Source organism: Podarcis erhardii (genome assembly GCF_964252035.2).
Source record: "Podarcis erhardii genome assembly, chromosome: 17".
NCBI lineage: Eukaryota > Metazoa > Chordata > Lepidosauria > Squamata > Lacertidae > Podarcis > Podarcis erhardii.
The window spans coordinates 16,548,879-16,572,508 of NC_138515.1; the positions used below are offsets into that span (position 1 = coordinate 16,548,879).

General features: G+C 44.1%; 1 protein-coding gene across 2 annotated transcripts in view; it reads right to left on the reverse strand.

The window, feature by feature from the left end:
- Positions 1 to 22,751, reverse strand: part of ERMP1 (endoplasmic reticulum metallopeptidase 1) — a 41,792-nt gene extending 19,041 nt beyond the window's left edge. For both annotated transcript variants that reach the window (XM_081844945.1, XM_081844944.1), the window contains exons 1-8: positions 22,382 to 22,751; positions 13,660 to 13,961; positions 12,553 to 12,680; positions 8,519 to 8,624; positions 4,979 to 5,125; positions 2,291 to 2,383; positions 1,457 to 1,669; positions 17 to 234 (exon numbers count right to left, since the gene is read on the reverse strand). In XM_081844945.1, coding sequence (XP_081701071.1) covers positions 17 to 234; positions 1,457 to 1,669; positions 2,291 to 2,383; positions 4,979 to 5,125; positions 8,519 to 8,624; positions 12,553 to 12,680; positions 13,660 to 13,961; positions 22,382 to 22,713 — 1,539 coding nt within the window. In that variant the 5' untranslated portion in view covers positions 22,714 to 22,751. The remainder of the gene's footprint in view (positions 1 to 16; positions 235 to 1,456; positions 1,670 to 2,290; positions 2,384 to 4,978; positions 5,126 to 8,518; positions 8,625 to 12,552; positions 12,681 to 13,659; positions 13,962 to 22,381) is intronic.
- Between the last annotated feature and the right edge of the window lie 879 nt (positions 22,752 to 23,630).

The window sequence follows — 23,630 nt, forward strand, 5'->3', positions numbered from 1 at the left end:
TGCATGCCACACTTACTTTGTAATAGAATGTCTTGGCTAATGTATGCAAGAGAATCAGTCCAGCCACAGCTGCAGTTCCATACAGAAGAACAGAGGCATGGAAGTGGGTGTACCAGAAAAGGGAGCGTCCGAGGAGAGAGATGAACACGGCTATGATAAGGACGCCAATCAAGACAGCAAGCCAACTGAGGACTGAGAAGCCAAAGGCGATGGCAAGTTCCTTCAGATAACTCACTGCAGGAAGAGAAAGACATGAAGCCCAGATCAATACGTTTCTTCTAGCTGGAACTGCTAAGGCTACAGGATCCAAACTAGGCACACATAACCAAAGGAACAATGATACCTCTCTTTTCAGAACTGGGTGGTAAATGGCCAGGCCTCAATTGGATCTCAGCCAAGGTGTCTTGGTTGCCTTTTCAAATGAGGCCAACACGTGTCTGATGCTCTCTCTTTAGTGCATCCCCTCCACCTCCTGCAGTTTAAAACTTGTTAGCAGCTTTCTTGGTAAAGTGCGTTAAGCGCAACAACAAAAACTAAAAGCCAATTTGGGGTAGTGATAAGAGATGGGAGTCCAGGGAGTTGAATCCCCACTCAGCCATGAAGCTTGCTGGGTGACCTTGAGCTACTCAGTGCCTCTTAGGACTCAGCTAGGTAAAGGTAAAGGTAAAGGTAAAGGTAAAGGTAAAGGTAAAGGTAAAGGTAAAGGTAAAGGTAAAGGTAAAGGTAAAGGTAAAGGTAAAGGTACCCCTGACCGTATGGGCCAGTCGTGTCCGACTCTAGGGATGTGCGCCCATCTCACTTAAGAGGCCGGGGGCCAGCGCTGTCCGGAGACACTTCCAGGTCACGTGGCCAGCGTGACAAAGCGGCATCTGGCGAGCCAGCGCAGCACATGGAAACGCTGTTTACCTTCCCGCCAGTAAGCGGTCCCTATTTATCTACTTGCACCCGGGGTGCTTTTGAACTGCTAGGTTGGCAGGCGCTGGGACCGAGCAACGGGAGCGCACCCCACCGCGGGGATTCGAACCGCCGACCTTTCGATTGGCAAGTCCTAGGCACTGAGGCTTTTACCCACAGCGCCACCCGCGTCCCTAGGACTCAGCTACACAGCTGCAAATAAAATGTTTTAAGAGTGTTGTAAAGTGCAATATACAAATGTGACACTAGGAGGCGACGGCGAGTTATGTCAAATTCCATACATTTCCCAAAAATTTTTTTAAAGAAACATTTTCACAGCCTTTTTTAAAAATGTGTCTAGATTCCACCTTAGTCTAACCTACCTCGCAAGATTGTTGCAAGGACAGAATAGAGGGGGGGGGGAGGTGGAGTGTGTATAGGACCTTGAGCTCCTTGGGGGAAAGCTGGGAAATAAATAAAATGGTAAATAAAGACTTAAGAGAAAGCTATAATCATGCAAAGGGCCCGTTTGCCTGTTCATAAATGGAATTATAACCAGTACCTCTTTTTCTCCGTTGCAATGTTTTTCTCCCCAGATAAAGAAACGCAACGGCTGTAACGATATAGTTCATAATGGAGCCGACACGAGCTGGGTAGGACATAACAAACATGCCAAAGACATCAAAGAAGACAACATTTCCATGTCGATATTCATGAGATTTGGCCAGTTTGTCCGACTCTGCTAAGTACTTTAGCATACCCAAAATATTGTCACCTTTGGGGAAAAATATGAGCATATATTTAGAATTTGTCTCTCTCCCCTCCCCCCCCCCAACCATCGTTTTCACATAAAATTCCACACATGGCATTACAAAACAAAATAGGAATTGGAGGTTTATGATCAAAATGAAGTAAAAACAAAAAACAAAGCAAAGTGACCCTACAACCGGACTTTATGCAGGCATTCTCAGTACTATAAGAACATTACAAATTGAAACTCTTAAACTGAAAGTCTATATATTTTCTCTAAAATGTATCGAAAACTAAGGCAAAAAGGAAAAATAATTCTCCAACTGAAACTCAATGCCAAGAATGATAAAAGAAAGCGGATGAAGGCGTAACCAGGAGATAGCTAAAAGTATATAACATCAGGGTGTGAAATCTATAAATTGCTTTCACTAATTAAGGCATACAATCCAAGGAGTGTAGGCTGCCCAATTCATAGAGCCAATTAATTCCTACCCACCCCAGTGGTATTTTGGATTTCCTTCCCCACAGGTTTGATTTCTTTGGAATACTAAAGCATGCCTGTGGCTTTGAGTTGTAACAACCAGCGTGCAAAGCAACGTTTTGATTTACATTGCTATAAAATCCCTGAGAAACTCGGAGTACTAACCTGCTCTCTGAATAGAATCTGTCAGAATTCGGTCTGCCGTGTCGTACTTCGTGTGGTAGATGTAACCATTTTCAATGAAAGCCAGGTCTATCCCTGTTGATATAATTTAATGGTAATGTGATCAAACTAAAAAATAGCCAGGGTGTTATTTAACTAAACCAAACAACTTTCCACAAAATGAAATGAATTGCTTATATACCCATCTCTTTCCCCAAGTGCAAATTTGCATGTTCACCCGTGACCTCCGGCCTCCCCCATCATTTCAGAGTTCCCTGTTGTGTCTGATCAGTAACAAAATAAGCATCAAATGAAACAACTTGGGACAAAATTAGCCTCTTTGTGCAAGTCCCTCCCCCCCCCCCGAAAAAGTTCTAGTTCGTAACTAGTTCTAGTTCTGAATTGATTTTAGAATGAATTGATTTTAGAATGTATTTCAATTAATTGATTGTGATTTTATGTAAACTGTGCTATTTTTACTGTTCCTAGCTGCTCTGAGCCCAGCTTTGGCTGGGGAGAGCAGGATATAAATAAATTATTATTATTATTATTATTATTATTATTATTATTATTATTACAAGGTGGGCCAAAGCTCTTTTCTATTGTGTTTACTTAAGCTTCAGTTAAACTTCACCCCCAACCTATTTCTGCAGATTTGCTATGTTTATGGAGGAACTGAACATTTTTTGGGATGGTTTTGCAGCATTAATGACCAAGCAGAAACTGTTTTCTGCAATAGCACCTTGCCTTTATTTTGATATATTTTAATACACAAGCTGGAAATTGCCCAACAGAGATTTTTGTTTTGTTTGTTTCATGTATTTTGCATAGAGAAAACGTAAACTGCTTTGCTTAACCAGTGGTGTAGTAGCTCCAGATTTTGTGACAGAAGTCCAAGAGACCTCCACAATCCAGTGGTCAAGCCCCCCCCCCCAAAAAAAAACCCAGACAGGCAGTGACAGCACCAAACTGTGGTGTGCTGCCGACAAAGGCTGAACCCACCTGCCACAATTTACAGAATGAATTAAGTTCTTAACCCGAGGTACCACTGTATTTAAGAACAAAACACTCCACTTTTATTTTAGAGTGCTGTTAATTACTTCTAGACAGAAGTTCCAGTCGTAACAGATAACATGCTGCTACGGTTTGCAACTAGGGCTGGGCGATATCTGGTTTTCAGCATCGTGATATACCACCAGCTAGACATTGCAGTACAGTGGTACCTCAGGTTAAGAATTTAATTCATTCTGGAGCTCCGTTCTTAACCTGAAACTGTTCTTAACCTGAGGTACCACTTTAGCTAATGGGGCCTCCCACTGCCGCCGCCGCCGCACAATTTCTGTTCTCTCCTGAAGCAAAGTTCTTAACCCGAGGTACTATTTCTGGATTAGCAGAGTCTGTAACCTGAAGCGTCTGTAACCCGAGTTACCACTGTATACCAATATATCACAATGTCTGAAACAAGATTGGAGCTACGTAAAGGCATTGTGCTGGCTTCAAGTTTTCCCCCACCTCATGATTTTGGCCACCGCCTGCTCTGGTGATTTGCTGCCCCCCCCCCTGCAAGAGGCAGGGGACAGATGAGCCGGCAGATTCAACAGAGGCTGCAGGAATCAAGAGAAGCCGTGGCTGGCTTTGCAGTTTTCCCTGCATTGCGATTTTTGCATAGCATACATGCACCATAATTTGCAATATATTGCCAGGACAAAAATTAAGAAACTGATATCATGATATGGACGTCAAACCAGTTTTGACGATATAGCGATATACCTGAAGGAGCGTCTCCACCCCCATCGCTCTACCCGGACACTGAAGTCCAGCGCTGAGGGCCTTCTGGCAGTTCCCTCACTGCGAAAAGCAAAGCTACAGGGAACCAGGCAGAGGGCCTTCTCGGTAGTGGCACCCGCCCTGTGGAATGCCCTCCCACCAGATGTCAAAGAAATAAACAACTGCCTGACATTTAGAAGACATCTGAAGGCAGCCCTGTTCAGGGAAGTTTTTAACGTGTGACATTTCAATGTATTTTTAATCTTTGTTGAAAAGCCGCCCAGAGTGGCTGGGGAAACCCAGCCAGATGGGCGGGGTACAAATAAATTATTATTATTATTATTATTATTATTATTATTATTATTATTATTATTATTATTAAACTGAAGGGGGGAGCATTGACTGGATGGTGTTCCTCTGCCCAGCTCTGCCAGCCTCTGCCTGAAGCGAGGCACCAGCATTTCTGTCCCCCGTGGCAGAGCCACTAGAGCCAAGGTTGGCCCCACTGTCATTATTTGACTGGTGTCTCCCTGCCTTCCACCCTGGTTGGTGTGAGCAACAGGGTTTTGGATACAGCAGCAGCTCTGGCACAGAATCACACCTCACCAATGCCCTGATGGGGTCTGGATTGTCCTTGAACAGGATCAAGAGCCTAAGTGCTTTCAAGCTGCAGTTTATTGCTGTTGCTTCGAAATCTGTGCACCTTGTGCCCCTTTGCCATTAGTTATATTGCCCCAGGAAAGAAATGCCTGAAATTCTTTCCAGCGCTGGACGGCTAAGCCTGCGCCCTAACGCTCCAGATCACACGTTTTTGTTTGCATGGCTCACACAAGAGAACCATCTTTTTCTACCTTCTTTCTTTCCTTCTCCTGCACACACAAGGAAGCAGAAATAATGGCCCAACAAAACGGTCAAGCAACTTACCTGGAACGTTGCCGAAATCTCTGTAAATGCGGAAATCTGTTTCTGCAGGGATAATGCCACTCTGAAACACTTCCTGAGCCACGACACAACCAAAAGGGTGCTTTGCAGCAGAGATATATGCTTGCACCAGCCAGGGGTTTTCAGGTCCTGGAATAATTAGGAAACAATTGCAAAATGAAGAATTGCCCGATTTTAAATTTGCGCTCTGTATTGGATCTGTAGCTTGCCCTATCACAAAGACACAGGCTTAACTCATACAGATACATTTATTTATCTGGACCTCTCAATCCCATATTGCTCAGTAGCATCTCCACCCCAATGTGCAGCCCAGACACTGAGGTCCAGCTCCGAGGGCCTTCTGGTGGTTCCCTCACCGCGAGAAGTGAAATTACAGGGAACCAGGCAGAGGGCCTTCTCGGTGGTGGCGCCTGCCCTGTGGAACGCCCTCCCATCAGATGTCAAGGAAATAAACAACTATCTGACTTTTAGAAGACACCTGAAGGCAGTCCTGTTTAGAGAAGTTTTTAATGTTTGAAGTTTTATTCTGTTTTTAGTCCTCTGTTGGGAGCCGCCCAGAGTGGCTGAAAAAAACCAGCCAGATGTCCAGCATATAAATAATAAAGAATGATGGTGATGATGATGATGGTGATGATTATCCAGAGAAGGTCTTCAGAGGACACAACCAGGGGAATCAGGGTCAGGAAACCTTTCACTCATGGACCTCCTTTACTTATCTTAATGTTGAAACCGTAAGGTGGGGGGTATTAGGCAGAGCAAGAAACTGCATTGATGACACCTGTGTTTTTAGTTCCAGTATAAAGGTAAATGTAAAGGGACCCCTGACCATTAGGTCGATTCGTGGCCGACTCTGGGGTTGTGGCGCGCATCTCGCTTTACTGGCCGAGGGAGCCGACGTACAGCTTCTGGGTCATGTGGCCAGCATGACTAAGCCGCTTCTGGCAAACCAGAGCAGTGCAGGGAAATGCCATTTACCTTCCCGCCAGAGCGGTACCTATTTATCTACTTGCACTTTGACGTGCTCTCGAACTGCTAGGTGGGCAGGAGCAGGGACTGAGCAACGGGAGCTCACCCTGTCGCAGGGATTCGAACCACTAACCTTCTGATCGGCAAGCCCTAAGCTCTGTGGTTTAACCCACAGTGCCACCCGCGTCCCTAGTTCCAGTATAGCTAAAGGCAAATACAAATATTCCCAAAATTTGGATTTACAGGAAGTAATTTGTGCTCGACCCAGAGACCTTTGACCTTGAGGAAGGGTCAAACAACGGCCGCTTTCCACTGTAGCTCCTTTGTGCTTCCCCAAAAATTTTGCTTCAGAGGGTTGGGAGACCGTTGGGAACAGATAGAGATGGGAATTGCATAGAAGCTTCCACTGGATCTCAGCCTCTTCCATAAACATTTTATTTATTCATTTTTATTTTATTAAATTTATATCCTCCCAAGGTAGCTCCAGGTCCTGCTATTTGAAGAAGGGGCTGCACTGAACCCAACCCCTTTAGCTGCACCCCCCCATCAACTGTGAACTCTATCAATGCACATTGTTTCCTTGTAATCCAAATTTCAGGGATTTTTGCATTCATCTTTAGTAATACTGGAACTAAAAACACAGGCAAAAGTACTTCTGAACGAACTACCTGCTCCTTTGTTTCATTGCCTGATGGGAGCAATGTTTTGATACACTGACTATTTTTTCTCTCTCTCTCCATAAAAACCTTCCCCAGAATGCTTTACAAGGTCAGCTGAAACAGTAATAATAAAAATAAACAACAGTATTCAGTCAGCAATCATACATCCATTCAAACAAACAATAAAAACAATTCAATCAATATAAAATAATCCAATAGCAGAGGGGGAAAGATGAACTCATTTCCAATGTCTAGAATTCTATTTGTGTCATTCTTTGAGTCAGTGTTTGCAAGAATAGCAATAAATATTAACATAGTGGAACACGGGCAAACTTCCCAAACCAAATTGCTACTGGTAAATATTCCTCCTACATTGTTCTTGTAATAATGCAGGAGAAGAGAATACTTGAAATTGCAGCTGTATGCATTAGGGGATGTTCTGAAGTAGAGGATCTTATGCATTATATCTTGCACTGTCCTTTATATAATGATGCAAGAAAAAGATTTTTAGTACCTATAATGACAGGGTCCCCTGGCCAAAACCCCCTTGACATGATGTTATATCTCCTTGCAGACACAGATAAGTATGTGACCTGGCAGGTAGCACTTTTTGCAACTGCTGCTAGGAAAATTAGAGCAAATTATATAGCCAAGGTAGCCATTAACTGCAAAGGAGAATAATTTATTTGATCCTCTCTATCTACCTCAGGCTATGCTCTATCTTTGTCACCAAACTCTTGAGTATAAATTGCACACTGTATTAATTGATATTGTTTTTAACATTAGTGACCATGTGATGATTTTAGCTTATGAATTTTATTGTTTAATGTTTTTATTTGCACATTGGGGTACTTTTATAGCTCTGTTTAGAGTACGTAATGTTTTAATAATATAAATGTTTTAAGTCTTTTTATCAATTCAGTATATTTTCTTTTAATTGTCAAATAATTCTGTGTACGTTGCGGCAGCCTTTGGCTATGTGCAATAAAACTGACTGACTGACTGACTGACTGACTAACTGAAATTGCAGTTAAAGGTACAGAGATTATTAGTGAGACTCAGAAAAAAGTTAAGCATGTGCAGAGGTTGCTCCTTAGATACTTAAACTTCTTGTAATCACCCCAAGGCAGAAGCATACACAAAACTGTAACTACAGGTTTATCTACTATGTAGGAGTAGATTCCTGCTATACCAGAAAGGGGGAGGAGGGGATTTTTCAGGCCAGAAGCATACAAACTGAATAGAACTTGAAACTAACTCTATCAATGACCAGTGTTTAGACGGGTAAAGATAAAGCAATTTATATGCGTTGTATGTGCAAGATAACATTGTGCCACCAGGTGGCAACGTGGAGTCCCAGTTTTTCTCTACCTGTTTTCCCTGTTTAAATTTACAACACTTTAAACCGAAACGCTTCTTTGCCGCGTCTAGATCCAGCCTCGATTTCTGCCATTTTACACAGGCCTTATGGAAGAAATTCATTCACTTTTGCTGATCTTCCAAACATGTTTCCGTTTAATACAGAAATTTTGGCACATCTAGAGTTGCCAAACCAGTTTAAATGCTAGCTGGAACATCAAGGGGCTGAACGGTTTAATATTAACCTTCTCTGAATATCAGATCAGATGACTTTAAGAAGAAGGATAACTAATTCAGTCAGCAATTATTCTGACTGTGGGGGAAAAAACCTGATTTCCCCACCTTTAATTTTACACCTGTTTGCTTTCGCCAGGGCCCCGATGAAAGTTCAACTATATGATAACATTTTAAACATAATAATAACCACAATGGATTCTGCATCAGTTGTATCCGAGTAGTTTTGTTTTGGATTTGTTTGTTTTCTTTAAAAAAAAAAGCATGATAGGGGATACATGATAGGGAATATTAAGCATCTTACCTGTCTGAAACACAAGTTCTTTCCCTCCTACTCCAGCAGCCTCCAGATTAATAAATGCTCTAACGGATTTAGCCCAGGGGTGCTGAGTAATGAAGCCATGACTAGCCTTGATGAGAAGCAAAAACAAGAGACATCAAACATGGCAAGACATTTGAATCAGCGTTTCATCACACAAAAGCAATTTTGGTTCTCACAAAACATTAGGAAACAGTGTTTGTAAGGCAAGGAAATGACTTGTCGCAAGAGCACAGAACTAGTTAAACTGCAAAATGTCCGACGGGGCTTCTGTGCCTTCCGATTGGCTGCTGGAGCTTCCTTTTGAAGGCAGCAAGAGGGCTGGGGGCGGGGGGCATCAAATTTTGGCCTCACATTGAAAATGCTTTAAGCATTTTGAAAAATAGTTTGAATTTGCCATAAGCTCACCATCGCCTTCTAGTGTCACGTTTGTACAATGTGCACTTAAAACGTTCTATTTGCAGCTGTATAGCTGGGTCCTAGGAATGCTCGCGAAATTAAAAGACGCCTGCTTCTTGGGAGAAAAGCAATGACAAACCTAGACAGCATCTTAAAAAGCAGAGACATCACCTTGCCAACAAAGGTCCGTATAGTTAAAGCTATGGTTTTCCCAGTAGTGATGAATGGAAGTGAGAACTGGACCATAAAGAAGGCTGATCACCGAAGAATTGATGCTTCTGAATTATGGTGCTGGAGGAGAGACCCATAGACTGCAAGAAGATCAAACCTATCCATTCTGAAGGAAATCAGCCCTGAGTGCTCACTGGAAGGACAGATCCTGAAGCTGAGGCTCCAATACTTTGACCACCTCATGAGAAGAGAAGACTCCCTGGAAAAGACCCTGATGTTGGGATAGATGGAAGGCACAAGGAGAAGGGGATGACAGAGGATGAGATGGTTGGACAGTGTTCTCGGAGCTACAGTGGTGCCCCACAAGACAAATGCCACGCAAGACGAAAAACTCGCTACACGAAAGAGTTTTCTGTCTTTTGAGGTGCTTTGCAAGACGAATTTCCCTATGGGCTTGCTTCGCAAGACGAAACATCGGGCGAGTTCTTGCGAGTTTTTCCCCTTTTTCTAAGCCGCTAATAGCCGCTAAGCCGCTAAGCTGCTAATAGCCGCTAAGCCGCTAAACCGCTAATAGCGCTAATCCGCTAATAGCCGTGCTTCGCAAGACGAAAAAACCGCAAGACGAAGAGACTCGCGGAACGGATTAATTTCGTCTTGCGAGGCACCACTGTACCAGCATGAGTTTGACCAAACTGCGGGAGGCAGTGGAAGACAGAAGTGCCTGGCATGCTCTGGTCCCTGGGGTCACGAAGAGTCAGACACGACTAAACGACTAAACAACAACAACAACAACAGGAATGCTCAAGCCTTTAAAGCACAACATCAGTATCTGGATCCATTTCAGTCTGCCTCAATTCAGCCTTGTATTGGGACAGAAACTGCTTTGGTTGCCCTGGTTGGGTGGTCAAGCCTGGGAACTGGACAGGAAACCTGTTTCCCTTTCAGTTCTGCTACAACTCTCAGCCACTTTGAATATTATTGAGCACAGTAGTCTTTTGGGCCACCTAAAGGGGACGGGTACTGGATACACAATTTATGCATCAATTGAGCGGTAGCTCTGATTACTCATGGAGGTTGGGTGTCAAAAAGGAGGCACTGGGAGACTTACAGTACTTTCCCGTGTATAAGACTATGTTTTTTCCTTTAAAATTCATGCAAAAAAGTTGGGGTCGTCTTATACATGGGTAGTGCATAGGGTGGACGTTTGATTGGTTGCTGCAGAGGCTACTGGGCATGTTACTGGTTGCTGCGTCAATGGGTGGTGTTGATTGGCTGATGCTCCAGCAGTTGGGCAGGTGATTGGCAGCTTCTGCCGGCGATGGGACAGACGGGAGGCAGATTTTGTGACGTGTGCGGGTGAGCGATTTTTGGCAACTCCCCCCCCCCTAAAAAAAGCTCAACAACCCTGGGTAATCCCTCCATTTTCTTAAATTTGAGCCCCCCAAGACGGAAAAGTACGGTATTTACTTAAAACGTTTTATCCTGCTCGTCAGCCCAAAAGTCACCCACAGCATACAGTAACAAGCAAAACAGTGCCTTCCCTCAAGATTGCAGTGCCATAGTCCTTGCAGCTTTTCAAGCTCTAAACCAGGCACGGAGGAGCGTGTGTGGGGATGTGGAAGGCGAGGATTGCCCAGAGTTCATGAGCTTTTTTTAGAGGGGAAAGGCCAATGTTGTTGAGATTTTTGGGGGGGAAAGGCCAGAATTGTTGAGCTTTCTTTAGGGGAGAAAGGCCACAGTTGCAGAGCTTTTTTTAGGGGGGTAAAGGCCAAAGGAGTTCCTGAGCTTTTGGGGGGGGGGCATTAATTGCTGAGCTATTTTAAGGGGGGAAGGCCAAAGTTTTTCAACTTTTTTTTTTTAGAATAATTTTTATTAAGTTTTCTATTTTAACAATCCAATCAAATCACATTAAATATTCCAAATTATACAAATACATAAAGTCCAAATATTTTGCCAAATTATAAATTATTTTTGTTGGGGCTTCCCATGCTTCAAGTTCAGTGGGGTCCAATCATCTTATGGTTCTACTGCCTTGAGTTTCCAATAGTTCCTTCTTTAAAACTTCCTGCTGTTATCCTTCTTTCTTTCATAGCCTCTGAGCTGTTCCCACAGGCGAGTTGAAGTGAACAACAATATGCTTCTGTGTGAACTTTGTATGACTCTCCTTTTTTTTTTTTCTGCAGCTGGTAAGTGTTTTATTTGCAGTTTGTCCTCACACGCTGGTATTTATGCAGATTCAATCCAAAAGTCCTTCTCTGGTGGCAGACGCCATCTTCTCTCAGTTCTGATGAAATAAAGTCTAGGCGTTTGCTCATTAATTTTCTCAGACAGGTTGCACCAAACATTAGTCTTTCCAGGGGAGGTTTGCCAAATCAGACTTGAAATACAGCTATAATAACATAGTAAGAGCTCGCCTCTCCCTATGACTATTCATCTCTGCCAACTCATAAACTCATAATGGTGGATCCCGATTAAATAGCGTGTCACAGAAGAGTCTTTTATCTTCTTCCAAGTATTTCGAAGAGCAAAGGCTTTAGTTAATGTTATTATTTCCACACACAGTTTATATTTTCCGATCTCACTTGCTATAGGTAATGTAGACGGTTCTTCGGGGGGGGCTGCTAGGTATTATCGTAGTAGAAACAGAAAAAGTTTTATCCCCCCTCCTTTCTGTTCCGTTCCAACATACCAGTTTAGATGTTATTCTTTGATATCATCTTTCTTCCTCCCATCACTCTTGGCACCTCAGTGGCTGTTGTTGGCAGATTGATTACCCTTTCTTCGCCCGAAGCATGTCCAAAATTCTTAAATCCAATTTTTTATCTTAAAGTTTTTCAACTTTTCTTGGGGGGAGGGGGAGGCTAGCAATTAACTGCAACACTAACATGGGCGCAAAACAATAAAGCCAACAGACGTCGGAAGCAGACTACAAAAGATTGACCTTATGACGCTATGTAGGAACAGAGCGAGGAGGGCAAGGGTCAGAAACATTCAAAATACTTTACTTTTCTTCCCGCGATCGATAAGGGTCCCGCAATCGCCCAAGAATCTACCTGTCGATTGTGGTCAACCGGTTGGACATCACTGCTCTACATGAAACTGCTGGGAAATGATTTGGGGTTTATGGTGCCAACAGTATGTAGAGGACACCAGAGCTGCTGCAAAACATGGCAGTGCCCAAAGTAAACAGCTCTTGCATTCACTCTTCCTCCGCTTCTTCTACTGCCCCTCCTCTGAAACTTTTTAAATGTATTGATGCTGCTAGCGCCGTCCTGTATTCTTTTCATTGACTGGCTTCAGGTGGGAGCCAGTCTCACTGTTTTCATACACATTGTTAAGTCACTCTGAGAACCCTCAGAATCAAAATATAAACCAATATTATAAAGAAATGAAGTTGTTTTGTTTTTTGATTTGTCATTGATTTTATTGTTTCATAAATCCACACTTACCTGCAAGACACTCTCTTCTGCACCATTAAACAGGAATATGACAGCATGCTGCAATGGTTTGGGTGATTTAGAAAGGGTGTGCAGTATCTCAAGCATCACAGAACAGCTGACTGCATCATCGCTGGCCCCTTAAAATAAAAATATACAGAGCACAATCAGTTTATGTGTATTGATGCACAACTGCTGCACAATTTTTTAAAACCTCATTTCAGTAAAACGCCTTTAAAAGGTTTTCTTTCAGCCTTGTATTGTTACATGAAAACACCCTAAGAGGATTATGGAAACGAAACGAAGAATTTCCTGCCTCCTTGCCAATTGTGAGTGCTTGAAAGCGCTTGGCATAAAATCAGATGCAGTCCTTCCTTTCGCTAGCATTTCAAAAAACAAAAGGAAAATGACTGTGTAAAAGCACAAAATTATCGAGAGTTCTGAGCCATGATGGCCTTTGACATTTTAATAGTTTTATAAAACTACTGAGCGTTTTTTAAAACAAAAAAAAGCAAACAAACAAAAAACTACTGTGCAAAAATTTCATTACCCAGATTCAGAAAAGTTTGTGGGATAAGCCTTTGTAGGCAGGTTAAGTCTTGTTAACAAAATTACGTTTAGGTAAGAGGTTTTTTGCCTTTTATAAAATGTTAAGCTGGATAACCAGTAAATTACAACTAATTTTAAATCTGCAGAAAAAGTAAAAGTGTGTGGGGAATGTATACAAATTCACCCCATTAATATAAGCTTTTGAAAAGTAAAAATATTCTCAGCGTGCTGTGAAGCTGACGATGTCTACAAAGTACCCAACAACTAAGACTTACGAAGCATATAAGGTAAAGGTAAAGGGACCCTTGGCCGATAGGCTCAGTGGTTTACACCACAGCGCCACCTGCGTCCCTTTTACAAAGCATAAGCAACTTTAAATAAAATATTTAGGCCAGCTCAATAAATTGCATTTGTGGAGAATTCTTAGAAATTTCTCCACCAGAATCAGTGAACAGAAAGATCTGGGCCTTCGCTGGGGTCCACCTCTTAAAGAAAGGGGGAAACACAAATTTCTTGCGAAGTGGCAGCCCCCCTGCCCCCATTATACAAATTTTTTCTGATGTTACCTACCGACAGTATGTGGTACAGAGTCAAAGTGGCAGTTGGAGAGCACCGAATGCTCTGCTCCAGTCCTGGGTTCCAGCTTGACCACGACATTAGTAATGTTGTCATAGTAACTGGTAAAGCCTCCAAGAAAATCAATACTGAAGGTGCCCGTGGGCCTCTGGATATCGACAGAGATGGTATGCACATGACTGCTTTCAGTTTCAATAGCTTTAACTTGTTCCAAGAGGTAGTTGACTGTGAAGATTTCGTTTTCCGGACTTCCAACTGCTCTGGGCCCAATTGCAGTAATGTTTTCTAGGTAAGTCCTGTAGGAGACCATAACAGGGCATTAGAAGAATGTATTAAAACCCACAAATGCATGCAAACTCAGCTCCAAAAGAGCAGCTACTCCTAACAGGCCATTGAAGAGAAAGCTAGATCTGTTGGTGTGAACAATGACATAATTGCAAGAACATTCCTTAAGCTATTAGGGCATGGGTAGGCAAACTAAGGCCCGGGGGCCAGATCCGGCTCAATCGCCTTCTAAATCCGGCCTGTGGACGGTCCAGAAATCAGCGTATTTCTACATGAGTAGAATGTGTCCTTTTATTTAAAATGCATCTCTGGGTTATTTGTGGGGCATAATAATTAGTTCTCTTTTTTTCTTTCCAAAATATAGTCCGGCCCCCCACAAGGTCTGAGGGACAGTGGACCGGCCCCCTGCTGGAAACGTTTGCTGACCCGACAGGGCAAATGGGGCTTAACGTTCCACTGACTACCAGAGAAGGAGAACAAAATGTCTGTTCAGCAGCTTAGACTCCATGCAACACTGAAGACAGGCTAGAAATATGTTAAATAGCAGTACAAATATGGGCACGTTACTTATTATAACACTTCAAAAGAACAAGAGGGGACATCGAGTGATGCCCACCCACCCAACTGTGCAACAGATTCCTGCCTGAGCAAATAGGTCTTCCCTTTCTTCCTCGGCCGCCCCATAGCCTCCTGTGCCCCCACACCAGAATCTCCTCTGCCAACTCTATGGAGAAGATCTTGTGGCTGTAGGAGAGGTTGCTGGGGGAAGAAGAAGAAGAAGAAGAAGAAGAAGAAGAAGAAGAAGAAGAAGACATCCGCTCACACAAAACTTGGATGTCACCCAATGTTTACAGTGATTATGTCCAGAGATTTTTTTAAAACCCATTCATATTTCATGAGCACTGGAATCTGGCAATCTTCCGCCTATGTGGGGTTATTCTATTTATCCTCACACCAATGTGGACTACCTCAAGCCCACTCAATGAGTTTCATACTTAACTGAGGATGTAACCTAGGTCCAACTCTGTATTAAATATACCATATGTATCTTTCCATATACACAACACACCTAATGTAATAATAATAATTTATTATTTATACCCCGCCCATCTGGCTGAGTTTCCCCAGCCACTCTGGGCGGCTCCCAATCAAGTATTAAAAACAATACAGTGTTAAATATTAAAAACTTCCCTGAGCAGGGCTGCCTTCAGATGTATTTTAAAGATAGGATAGCTACTTATTTCCTTCACATCTGAAGGGCGGGCACCACTACCGAGAAGGCCCTCTGTCTGGTTCCCTGTAACCTTACTTCTCACAATGAGGGAACCGCCAGAAGGCCCTCAGCGCTGGATCTCAGTGTCCGGGCTGAACGATGGGGGTGGAGACGCTCCTTCAGGTATACAGGACCAAGGCCGTTTAGGGCTTTAAAGATCAGCACCAACACTTTGAATTGTGCTCGGAAACATACTAACCATCTGATTTAATGCCCAGGGCATTATCTGAATATTAATCAAAAGTTTTTATTTTTATGTTTATTGGTCACTTTTTTCCCATAGCAACTCAAAAGTGTCTTAAAACATTTTAAGCAAAAAACATATACACATGCATAAATACATTAAAACCAACAATTTCTTTTTAAAAACAGAAATAATCTAACAGATAACACAAACGACACAGCAACCCTGTATGTGTATAGTCATTACCCAGGAGAGTTCCATTAGAAGATAAATAATAATTTGCACTTCAGTTTCTCAGGTGTTTGCTTCAGACACCACCTATAAAATGCTGCATATGTTTGATGGCTACACAAGGTCGTACACGCCAAACTGCAAAATATTTAATGCACTGCTTTTCCTTGAAAATTAAAGTTGCTTGAAACTACTGGTAAGTCCTGCTGAAACCAGCAGGACTTAAAACTAGGGCAGTTTACGAGCATTGCTGCCAAAGGCTGCAATTCTATACATATGCATTTGGAAGTGTTATACTGAAATCAATATGATCCAGTTCCAAATAAATTGGTTTAGGTTTGAAGTGCAAAGGGAGATCTGTTGCTAAAAACTACAAAGAGCTGCATGGGTACGAAATAAAAGGGGAAAAGGAAGTTCCATAAAGCCTGACACCAAACAGGAGGAGATAAGAAAATAACAAACAGGAACTCCAAGGCTCACTTTATTTACCTAAAACTTGATGAAAGTGGTAATGAGCTCCCTTATGGTAAATTTAAATAATGCAAGCACTAGAAAGTAGTTCCAATGCTTTCTTCTTAGCTCAATTTTAAAACTCAATAATCAGGTTTCAAAAAGTTGCCCGAAATGTGAGCGTACACCTAGGAATCTGAAATATTTATTCACAGTGACTTGCACAAGATTGGTTCAAGAGTACTGAAGCCAATATCGACAAGTGAGACAGACTTTTAGCACATGGTTCCCCTAAATTTGACTCAAGGAATGGAAAGTGTTGGAGTTGGGGAGACTAGGAGGTGATAAGAATATTTTAAAAGTTGTTTTTCTATGCCATGTTCCTTATAGTCACACTCATTTCTATGGGTCCCACGCGAAAATGCTAACAGAAGCCTTGCTCCACCCTCTGCTTCTCAATGTGTATTGTATTGTTTTATGTACTGTGGCTTGCCGTTGTTTTATTGATTATAGTTTAGATATTATTGTAACTGTGGAGTGGATTTCTGTTTAACTTTTATATGTTGATATTATTATTTTATACTATTCTAATGATTGTTGAATGTTACTTTTTTGATGGAGGTTGCCTATTTTAAAGTTATGTTTTATTATCACATTTTTGTATTGCATTAGATTGTTATAAGATGTACAGTTTGTATCTTCAGCTTGTAAACCGCCTCAAGTATTGTAAGATAGAAAGGTGGTATACAAATTAAAAAATGAAAATGAAATGAATGATAGAACCCATAAATACAAATTGGGACACTTTCCCTTGTTTATACTAATACTGAATTGTTACAGAAAAGCAGCCTTTGTAAACCACTTCTATAACCAAGAAATAATATAGTTTTTTATGAAATAAATAAATAAAAGCCAGTTCAGCTGAAACTCTGTCTACACTCCAGAACTATGCGTCTATATTTTGGATTTGCTCTGAACAAGGAAACTACAGAAGTTTAAGCTAAATACCTTCCATAACAGAAACAAGGCACTGGATTGGACAGCAACAGTTCAGGGTTTTTTTTAAAAAAAAAATATAAGTATTAATAAATTATAAGTTGTGTACCCTTGTCTCTCAATTTGATCCCTTTACAAGGTTTTGTATGTTTTGTGCTATTTTACGCATTGCTCGTTATTTTTACTGTCGTTTAGTAATTCTTTATTGTAGCAGTTAAGTGTAAACTGTAAGCTGTTAAGTGTAAACTGCTGGTATTTAATATTTGATATAAGCTGTTTATTTTATAGTTATGCGTTCATTATTGTGTTTTTTTTGTATTGGATTAGATTGTGATCAGGTGCATGATCTTTGCTGTCTATTTTATTGTCTTTTTCAGCTCGTAATCTGCCTTGGGAATAGCAATATTACACTTACCATTGCCTCCTCCTATCATCATCCCCTTAGCTCTCAGTCTTGTTTTTTATTTCTGATTAATTACGAGCCTTGTGGGAACACAAGCCAGTTTTTATCCCATAACAGCTTTTTTCTATTTTTGGAGGCTGATTAGCAGGTTATAAAAGGAACTGCCCACAAACTACCCACAGTGGCTAATAACAATGTGATTTTTGCCTCACTCTATTTCAACTATGATCAACATGAATGGGCTCAAAATACCCCAAGTAAAACTTATTTACCTACACCCTATATGGACTAGGACCCTCGTACCTACGGGACCGCCTCTCCTGGTATGTCCCACAGAGGAACTTACGATCTTCAAACAAAAACATCTTGGAGGTCCCAGGCCACAAAGAGGTTAGGCTGGCCTCAACCAGAGCCAGGAGTTTTTCGGCTGTGGCTCCGATCTGGTGGAACGCTCTGCCACAAGAGACTAGGGCCCTGCGGGTCTTGACATCTTTCCGCAGGGCCTGCAAGACAGAGCTGTTCCACCAGGCCTTTGGCCAGGGCACAGCCTGACGGGATCCCTCCTTTGGCAATCTTCACAGAACTCTAGCCCAATGGTTGCCATCAATTTGATTTGAATTAATTTTATAATGAAATGATTTTAGAATGTTGTATCATTTCATTGTTGTTAGCCGCCCTGAGCCCGGCTTCGGCTGGGGAGGGCGGGATATAAATAAAAATTTATTATTATTTATTACTGTCAGCATTTGAAACCAGTCAAGCGCAGGCATATTTTCCAACTGACTTATCGGCCACTTGCGACCAAGTGAAGATCTCCACCATTTGGAGTTGCATGCCTGAGAACCATAGAAACCATAGGATCTGGACCGTTTTCACACACCAATACCCCACCATGGAGAATTCTATCCACTATATTTTATCCGCACAATTGGAATGAACTTTGGGAACCAAAATGCTTTTTCTGGGCAGCCTGAGAAGGTGAGTGAATGACGTTACAGTTAACCGTTGTAGCTTGACTTTGCTTGCCCCGTCCCACTGCCCTGCTCACCGTTGTGAAGAATATTCCCACGTTACGAATGGCCCGTGTCACCAGGAAGAAAAAGAGGTCGGAATAAGCCAATATATATGTGGACTGTCCTTGGATCAAGTGACTTTTCTTCTTGAAGTTCTCTCAAGTTCTTAACCTAGCTCAAGGTCTTCTGAGCTAGCCAGATGTCTAACTGATCAATCACAGTCAATCCATCATTTGAAAAATAAGACTTTACAGCCGTCTTGTCCCAAAATAGCAAACAGACATTTCATTTTGGAGACTGCAACCTTGGTTTAAGGAGCCATTTGGCCCCAGCTTACATATCTGAGTTTCTAACACTGTGTCTGCACAGATATGCACCTGCTACCTAAATCTTCTGAATGTGGAAAAAGAGGTTCTAGCAGAAATATGCTCCCAAGTTGTCCTACTCAGAAGCGTTTGCTAGGATGACTAACCAGCCGGAAGAAATACAGCCTGACTAGTTGTTGTTTTTTTTGCCAAAGGGGAAGTAGTGAAAGGCTCTTGTACCGCTTCTTTTCCTCTCCAAATAGTGGCGCACAAGATCCTGTCTGCTCCCTTCTCAATTCCTCCACACACGCAAGACTCATGCTACTTCTGCAAAACTCCCAAACTAAGGGAGATACAGTGGTACCTCAAGTTAAGTATTTAATTTGTTCCGGAGGTCCGTTCTTAACCTAAAACTGTTCTTAACCTGAAGAACCACTTTAGCTAATGGGACCTCCCGCTGCTGCCGCGCCACCAGAGCACAATTTCTGTTCTCATCCTGAAGCAAAGTTCTTAACCTGAAGCACTATTTCTGGGTTAGCGGAGTCTGTAAACTGAAGCGTATGTAACCCGAGGTACCACTGTACAGCCCACTTCATCCCAAATCCTCTGGGTAGTCAGTGATGACCCCTCAGATATTACGCATTGTATTTATAACATACCTTTCGACTCCAATACAGTAGTACCTCCGGTTGCGGAAGGGATCCATTCCGGAGCTCCGGTCGGATCCTGAGGTTTTCGCAACCAGAGGTGCCTGTTCTGTACATGTGCACAGTAGAGCGCTTCTGCGCATGCGGGAAACCCGGAAAAATACTTCTAGGTTTGCCATGTATGTAACCCGAAGGATACGTAACCAGAGGTGCGCGTAAGTAGAGGTACCACTGCAGTGGTATACAACGCTTCATCAAATACAGTGGTACCTCGGGTTACATACGCTTCAGGTTACATACGCTTCAGGTTACAGACTCCGCTAACCCAGAAATAGTGCTTCAAGTTAAGAACTTTGCTTCAGGATGAGAACAGAAATCGTGCTCCGGCGGTGCAGCGGCAGCAGGAGGCCCCATTAGCTAAAGTGGTGCTTCAGGTTAAGAACAGTTTCAGGTTAAGTACAAACCTTCAGAACAAATTAAGTACTTAACCTGAGGTACCACTGTAAAATGCACTACGAGGATTAAAATGAAAACCATAAAACCAGTAAACATTAGCAGCATCTGAAAACAATAAATATAATAAAATAATAAAGCAGGCAGTCACTAGACCAGCCACTTCCACAGGAAGGCAGGAGCAAGTGGGGAGTTACATCCTAAGCAGACATCTGAAAGCTGTAGGCAACCACAGGTCTAATGGGAGGGAGCTTAACATACAGGGGGCCATAGCAGAGAAGGCCTTGCTTGCTCCATGCTGTTATACAGCAAACAGCCCCTGATGGAGGCAAAAGGAAGGCCTCTTCCACTGATCTTAAGGCGTGGGTTAGCAGGTAGCAAGAGATGCACTTCTTCAAATACTTGCAACCCAGGGTATAGAGAGCTCTGTATACCAAAGTCAGTAACTTAACCTGGTAGCAAATTCTAGGAAGCCAAGGCAGGATTTGTCCGACTTCATTCAGTGGACTTTATCTTCTGCTGTGGTTGTCCACTAACCTCATACATCCTAGCCCTGGTGTTGGGAGCGTTCAGACCCCAAGGCGCTCACTTGTGGGGTGCCTCAGGGATCCGTCCTCTCTGCCATGCTTTTTAACATCTATATGAAGCTGCTGGGAGAGATCATACAGGGTTTGGGCTGGGTGTTCATCAGTATGCGGATGATGCCCAGCTCTACCTCTCCTTTAAATTGGAACCAGTGAAGGCAGTGAACGACTTGTATGTGTGTCTGGAGGCAGCTGGAAGACGGATGGTGGCTAACAGAACGGAGGCTGAATACTGACAAGACAGAAGTACTGTTTTGGGGCAACTGATCCTGGGTGTGAATGGGGTAACTGTGCCCCTGAAGGACCAGGTGTGCAGCCTAGGAATCATTTTGGACTCACAGCTATCCATAGAAGCACAGGTCAATTCTGAGTCCAAGGCAGCTGTCTACCAGCTCCATCTGGTATGCCCGCAGACTGTCTCGCCAGAGTGGTGCATGCTCTGGTTCTCTCCCACTTGGACTACTGCAATGCACTCTACGTGGGGCTACCTTTGAAGGTGACTCAGAAACGACAACTAATCCAGAATGCGGCAGCTAGACTGGTGACTGGGAGCAGCCGCCGAGACCATATAACACCAGTCCTAAAGGATCTACACTGGCTCCCAGTATGTTTCCGAGAAGAATTCAAAGTGTTGGTGCTGACCTTTAAAGCCCTAAACAGCCTTGGTCCAGTATACCTGAAAGAGCATCTCCACCCCTATAGTTCAGCCCAGACAATGAGGTCCAGCTCCGAGGGCCTTCCGGCAGTTCTCTCACTGTGAGAAGCAAAGTTACAGGAAACCAGGCAGAGGGTCTTCTTGGTGGTGGCACCCTCCCTGTGGAACGCCCTCCCATCAGATGTCAAGGAAATAAAAAACTATCTGACTTTCAGAAGACATCTGAAGGCAGCCTTGTATCGGGAGGTTTTTAATGTTTGATTATTTATTATGTTTTAACATATGTTTGGAAGCTGTTCAGAGTGGCTTGGGAAACCCAGCCAGACGGACGGGGTATAAATAATAAAATTACTGTTATTACAGAAACCATTTCTGGGGCTTTGCCACAGTTCAATTAAACCCCAGAGATTCTGAAAACACGAGTGCTCCCTGTTCGTTCCTACCTACACATTAAAGGCACCTTAATAGCCTTAAAAAAGACATACTGTATTTTTCCATGTATAACACGCCCCCATGTACACGCCCAGCAGCTATCCTTTATTGCTAGCTACTACAATCAAAAAGGACATAGGGAACACAATGACACAACGTTTGAAACTCCTATCTAGATCAGATTCAAAGTACATCAGGGTACATCAGTACATTAATCCAGGAGGAGGGCATAGGAGCCAACACCCCGGGGCCAGACACTGTATGAAACCCATGGACCTGGGCACCCATGGGCGTGGGGCCAAGTTGGCCCTCCCGGAGGAGAGCATTCCACCTCTCTCTCTCTCCATGGGCAGAACCAATGTTTTCGTTGGGGAGGAGGGCAGCCAAAGCTTTTTTTAGGGGATCCTCCAAAGTTGTTGAGGACATTATGGGGGAGGCTTCTGCTGGGAGGGGGGGCACACAGGACCTCAGATAATTGTGCACTTTCAGTGCTTTTCAATAGTATTGTGGCTCCGTCTTCCCCGCTCCCCGGATACGCCCATGTCTCCCTCTCCCAGAGATGCAGGTGCGCAGGAGGACGGGGGAAGCGACCACGGGTGTAGCTAGGATTCATGTTCGAGGGGGCGGGCAGGCTTTATATTGGGGTGGGGGCCAGAACCTCAGTTAGTTATGTACTTGATTTGGGGGGCGCATCTGTCCCTGGACCCTTCCCACCCACGCACCCCACTCTTGGCCACGGAAGCAGGGACCTGGGACCCGGCAAGCGCGCGAGAGAGCCGTCGCAGCCGCCGCTACCTGCGGTTACCTGGCGCGCGGGGCGCTGAAATCCTCGCCGGGGCGGCGCTCCGCCGGCTGCACCAGCCTCCGCAGGGAGAGGTGCGCGATCCCGCGCAGCGCCAGCAAGTAGAGCAGCAGCAGCAGGGCCGTGCGCGCCTCCGGCAGCAGCGGGAGGCCCCTCGCTCCTCCTCCTCCTCCCCGGCTGCCCGCCGGCTTCTTCCCGTCCAGTCCGTCGGGCTCCTGGTCCGGGCGCCACGGCGGCTGCTGCTGCTGGTTTGGGCGAGGGTGCTGCTGCTGCTGCTGCGCAGAATGCGTGCGGAGGCGCCTCACGGCACCCACGGCGGCCGAGCTGCGCTCCATGGTGGAGACCCCGTGTGCCTGGCTTGGGCTTGCAGCAGCAGTATGGCAACGGCGGGAGGTCTAAAAGCGCCCGGCCGGGGCCAACCCACCTTGCTTTCGCGAGCGGGAGGCGGGCTCAGGAGTCCCTTCGCAAGGTAGCCTGGGCAGGAAATGTCAGACGGCGCTCCTCCTTCTCCTTCTCTTGGTCCCGCCCGCCACCCCGCCAGGGTCAAGCGCGGTGACTTTGCGCGAGGGCGCCTTTGCGCGCCCCTTGCTCCTCGCCCACGCTCCTTCTTGGCACGAGTCGTGCGCAGAGCCGGACCTGGAAAGGTCCCTAGAGATGGGCAAATTGGGGAGCTCCCACCACCAGTCCCCCGGAAAATCAAAAACAAAATATGCGTCTGGAGGAAGCCAGTGAGATTGGAGAGATGCAAATAATAACATGAGGATGCTGGTGGCGATGCAGTTCAAAGAAAGCAAGCCGCGTTGCTGGTGTTTTGTTTTGGTTTTTTGCAAGGACGCAAAACTTGCGTGCACGCGTGCATTCTGCCCTGTGTGCAACACACTGCCAGGGCTCTTCCTTCTTCCTGGCGTTATTTTGATCTGCTGTTGGTGGGGCGCCCCCTGGTTTAGGTGGGGATAAGTCATAAAAAGAACGGGGAAATGAAGGAAGAGTGTGCAGGGGAGGAAGTCGAACCAAGTTCTTGTTTCTGCCACGATGCCTCCTTCAGCGCTTCTTTCGAAAGATCAAGTGTCAAATTCTTTCCAATTTTTAAAAAACATCTTTTTTTGTGCCCTTGGTTTTTCAGTGCCCTCAGTGTGTGCTTGGTCTTCCTACTGAGTAGCTCATAGCAGTGTGTCTGCATCACCCATAGAGGCAGAGAAGGGGTCTACCGTGACAAATTTGATGTGACTGTGCCCCATTACTGTTCTCAAAC